Consider the following 4,946-nt stretch of genomic DNA (forward strand, 5'->3'; position numbering starts at 1 on the left):
GCCTCTGGTCCTGCACAACAACAAGAGATTGGTTTCTTTGTCCAGCTGGCCCCAGTCCACCTCTCATGGACAATAACTGCACGGCTTCCTCTAAAAATAAACAATGAAAATAAATAATTCATTCTATAAATGTCTATATCATTGCAGTTCTGGTAAAAGCTCGACTTCATCCGTAGCAGTTTGTTTTTTTAAAGACATATGTTACGTCGCAAATGTAACCTATAATGTAATGATTGTAGTACGACTTGTTGCATAAAGTAACAACGTATCTGACATGAAAGATAAAATGTACTAATTTTTTCCATTTCATTTCATTTTCATTTATGGAAATGACGCTTTTATTCTGAAAGAGTGGCGTCGGAAGTCTTCCGCGGTCGTACACAACACCTTTCTGTTTCCTCGTTCTTCGCGCAGTTTGTTCCTTCAGTGGCTGCTGAGTTCAATTCAATGAAATGGCATTGACTGTGGATGGAAACAAGCTTCTCCTGCGGAGGAAGCGACAGGACGGGGAGGAGAATGACGAAAATGACGATAATGTCGGCGGAAAGAGGGAGAGAAGTGAAGCGGGCCGGTACTGTACTGTGGGGCTGTTACTTTCACTATCCTTATCCTTACATGGCAGCAGTGGCTCACACTCCAGTTTACAGCAGCACGTTGGCTGGTGTCCAACTTCTTTAAAGATGAGAAAATATGGACCTAGTTAGTGGTTAACTTACTTTTAACTGCAATTGGCTCAAATTAAAAAAATGAATCAGTAATTAGCTTCATGTAGTTTGCACCCTAATGATAATTAACAATGTTGCAAAGTTTAGATCAATAGAAAGTTGCAATTCACAGAAGAAATCAATCAAATAGAGGACAGATGTTGGTATTTTATTAATATTTTCTCATGGGTTTCTTACCTAAATATGTGCAGCTGTAAATGATAATATAATGCACTGTGGTCTACAGGCCTTATCTCCAGTAAACTAAAGGGATTTTCACTAGCTGGTAACTCATATTTACTTGGTAATAACTCAACAAAGCATTAGTAACAGTAACAGTCACATACTGTATCATTTTGTTTTTAGATTGGAACCAGAATCCTTCTGTGAATGAAATGTATTTATGTTTGCTGGAAAAATCATCAAAATCTGTCCGGAAATCTAGTCCAAATCTGAATCTGAAAAACTGGATCCTACATTACCCATGAAGCAATTTGATAGCATCTCATCTTATCTAAGTGCATTAATCTGTCAAACTCCACACAGGCTGTAACACAGACTTTCTGTTCTATACGTTTGAAGTCTCCAAGCCTAAACCGAAACTAACCCCGGTGACATCACTGTGACATCATCAGGGTTATTTTCTCACACACAGACTTTATAAAACTGTTCAGATCACAGACAGATTAGTTTTCAAGTAAAAATGTTCAACCTCCCCGTGTGTCACCGTGTACTTTCACCAGGCTGGAGTCTTGCTTGGATCAGCCAGTGGATTCAGACGTCCACGAAATCATAAAGTATACGCCCTCGCCGCTACCAGGTGAGATGACTTTATTACCTGACACCATCTGAGCCTGATGTCTGGGGATCAAACCACAAGAACCTTCTCATGCTCCTGTATACGTGATATCTTATTTCCTCTGCCCTGTCAGCCAAACATTACGACCCCGACACCACCGAACCAATCAGCGGTGGTCTTGAAACATTGGAGGAGCTGTTGTTGTGGAAACGAAGCGAAGCAAACCCTTTTAACGTGGCGGCAGTCCCTCTGGCGCCTCGGGATCCTCCACTGGCCAGCTCCCTGCGTCGGACCTTGGTGTCTCATGACATGATGGGCGGCTACCTAGATGACAAGTAAGGAAGCCTATTTAGAGGTCAATATATATGTTGATGGAATAAATGGGAGAAATCCTTTTCTCCACTTTAAGTTACACCTCAAAATCTACAAATGAACCAAAACCACCAGATCTGTTCTGCAGCTCTGGTGGTTTTCATTTCACGGATGGATTTTTCCCTCATTCTATGTTTAGATTTCTACAGTCGGGTCCATTCTCATTCATTCCTCATGCAGATGACTTGTCCTTCTGCCATTTTTTAAATCCAGCACGTGCAGTTACACCCATGCACCGTAACGCCAATGTCACGCCTGTCTCTCCCGACGTCAAGGTTTGTCCAGGGGACGACTGCAGAGGCTCCGTATGCTTTCTACCACTGGCAGCACATCGATATTTTCAACTACTTCACGCACAGAATGGTGACTGTGCCTCCCGCTGTGTGGACCAATGCTGCACATAAACATGGAGTCGTTGTTCTCGGTGAGTACAGAGGCAAAATAATATACAATAATAACAGTATGTTTACAGTATCGCAATATATCGAATTATAACCGCTGTATCGTGATACGCATGGTATCACCAGATTATTGCCAATACAAAGTCCTAGTCCTTATGTCTGCCCTCAATCTCCGGCTTTCCAGGGACCTTCATCACAGAGTGGACCGATGGAGCCAAGATCTGCGAGGACTTCTTGAAAGACGAGGAGTCGTACCGGAAAGTGGCTGATAAACTAGTCCAGATCAGCCACTGCTATGGCTTCGATGGCTGGCTCATTAACATAGAGAACGCTCTCAGTGTGAGTGATACTTTCATGCTGGCCCTCCCCACTGTAGCACTCATTGCTTAAACCAAGGTTCTGTTCTGTTCTGTTCTGTACTGTTCAGGCTGTTTTTATTGGTTAGTAATTGTTGACAAATAATTAGTAACTGAGAAGATAAATTGAGCACCATCATCAGGTCAAATTCTGATTAGTTTTTTGACTATGCAAATACCTGTATTTATTGATGACTAGCACACAGTAGCATGCTAACACACTAATATATCATTTGCATTTCATTAGTGAATAATCACCTGAAAATAAGAATCTTTGTGTTCCTGTTAGAATGAGCCTTTTTATCTACAAACACCACAGGTCTCCTTCCATGGAGTCCGCCATGTTCCTACAGTAGCCCATAACAGACAAACCAAACACTGGCTCTGGGTAGGACTGTAGTTTCTCTTTCTCCCTTGGAAGGGGAGGGTGAAGCAAGGGAGTTTCAATCTGCAACTACACTACTAGAACCCACTAAATCCACCATACTGGACCTTAAACACGAGTATGTTCCTATATTTAATGGTTTATTATATATTGGTGTCAGTGCTTTTTACCCAGCAGAGTGCGCTGTGATTCACAATACTGTGGCAGGCAGCACAGAGTGAGAGAGAAGAAGCAGCTCTCAGCAATGTCAACTGGAATTTGTTGACAATATATATGTTAAATTCTAACAATTGTGTGTGTGTGTGCTCTCCTTTGCTTGCAGGAGGGCGCAGTGAAGAACACGCCGCTGTTCCTGCGCTATCTGACGGACCAGATGCGCGAGCGAGTGGCCGGCAGCCTGGTCGTGTGGTACGACAGTGTGATCAATAACGGACACCTGCAATGGCAGAATGAGCTCAACCAGTCCAACAGGTAGAGAAACCTCCTTTAAAATAAGCGACAGAGCTCAACATTAGGATTCATTAAAGATCCATTTAATAACCGTGTGTCAGTTCACTACCAACTCAACCCCTCTGACACTTTATCTCAATGTCTCCATAACAGGATGTTTTTCGATGCTTGCGATGGTATCTTCACCAACTACAACTGGACGGAGCAGAACCTGGAGTGGATGAGCAACTACGGCGCGGTCCAAGGACGCCAGGCCGACATCTACATCGGGGTGGACGTGTTCGCCCGAGGCAAGGTGGTGGGAGGAAAGTTGGAAACAAATAAGGTACATAGTGTGGACTGCGTGTGTCACAAGCGTTCAGTCACCATCAGATCACTGACGGTTTGCACTGCTCTTGTTCCGTCTGTCTGCAGGCACTGGAAGTCATTCGGAAGCACAACTTCTCTGCCGCCATCTTTGCTCCGGGCTGGGTGTACGAGACCCACGATGATAAGACCGAATTCCGCAAGAATCAGGACAAGTGAGATCAACACTATTACACGTTCACCCAGTCGGTAGAGGCGGAGATGTTGTTGAACAGAGCCCTGTCCTGTCTGCAGGTTCTGGGCTCTTCTGTCGGACTACCTGTACGTCCATCGGCCAGCGGCCCCTCTCCCCTTCGTCTCCTCCTTCTGCCAGGGCTTTGGGAAGGCTTCCTATTGGAGAGGACAGGTACTGAAGGAGGATCTACTCTCAGAAATTAACCTTCATACTCCGATGCTCTGTTTTCATTGGTGTATAAGCACATGAATAGGGGAAATATTTGTGTTTTCGTTACCTTAGGATAAGACGTTTTGTATGCCACGGGTTGCCTTCCGTGGAGTCCGCCATGTTTCTACATTAGTCCAGAACGGACAAACCAAAAAACACTGGCTGTAGATAGGGGCCAGGACCCAGAATGCACAGTAAATTAGTTCTATAGACAGTCAGCCTACAGCAGATATTTCAGTTTGGTGATTGTGATTCTAGGATGTCTCAGGTGAAACAAAAGCAGCCTGCACCAAAATGTTTTGTGCCAGTGTCAAACAATTAGGACCATATTGTCACAATGTGACTGCTGCCGCACACCCCTGTCTAAAACTGACCGGCCCTAAAGGATTCAGAAAACACTGCAAGCACCATCTTTGAAGCACTTTGGCAATGTATGTAGCTTGTTTATTTATTTGCTACACTTTAAATACATGAGAGAGAGAATATTTATGGTTCTCTGTTCACATTGTAGTGCTGCAGTTGTACCAGCTGTCTCACACAGTGTTCTTCATCTGCCTGAAGTTTGTTTTTGTCACTTTTTATGGAACTTTTTCATCCTTGTTGGCTTAAAATCTGCAGAGGAAGATTGTCTCATACTCATCCTCTTTATTGGTCAACCAGAAAAGTGTGTGGACAGACTACAGTTCATTTAGAAAGAGCAACATTAATCACAGGCTTCCACTAAATTT

At 43.6% G+C, this 4,946-nt stretch overlaps 1 protein-coding gene across 1 annotated transcript in view; it reads left to right on the plus strand.

The window, feature by feature from the left end:
* Nucleotides 1–351: 351 nt before the first annotated feature.
* The window catches only part of engase (endo-beta-N-acetylglucosaminidase), a gene marked incomplete in the record, with an annotated part of 8,175 nt that continues 3,580 nt past the window's right edge, over nucleotides 352–4,946 (plus strand). Inside the window, 9 exon segments of the mRNA XM_035655342.1 lie at nucleotides 352–571; nucleotides 1,448–1,524; nucleotides 1,637–1,838; nucleotides 2,151–2,299; nucleotides 2,461–2,615; nucleotides 3,340–3,488; nucleotides 3,621–3,792; nucleotides 3,882–3,988; nucleotides 4,068–4,179. Coding sequence (XP_035511235.1) covers nucleotides 453–571; nucleotides 1,448–1,524; nucleotides 1,637–1,838; nucleotides 2,151–2,299; nucleotides 2,461–2,615; nucleotides 3,340–3,488; nucleotides 3,621–3,792; nucleotides 3,882–3,988; nucleotides 4,068–4,179 — 1,242 coding nt within the window.

This window comes from Morone saxatilis, unplaced genomic scaffold (genome assembly GCF_004916995.1).
Source record: "Morone saxatilis isolate NCDOM2014 unplaced genomic scaffold, NCSU_SB_2.0 Contig14, whole genome shotgun sequence".
Lineage (NCBI taxonomy): Eukaryota > Metazoa > Chordata > Actinopteri > Moronidae > Morone > Morone saxatilis.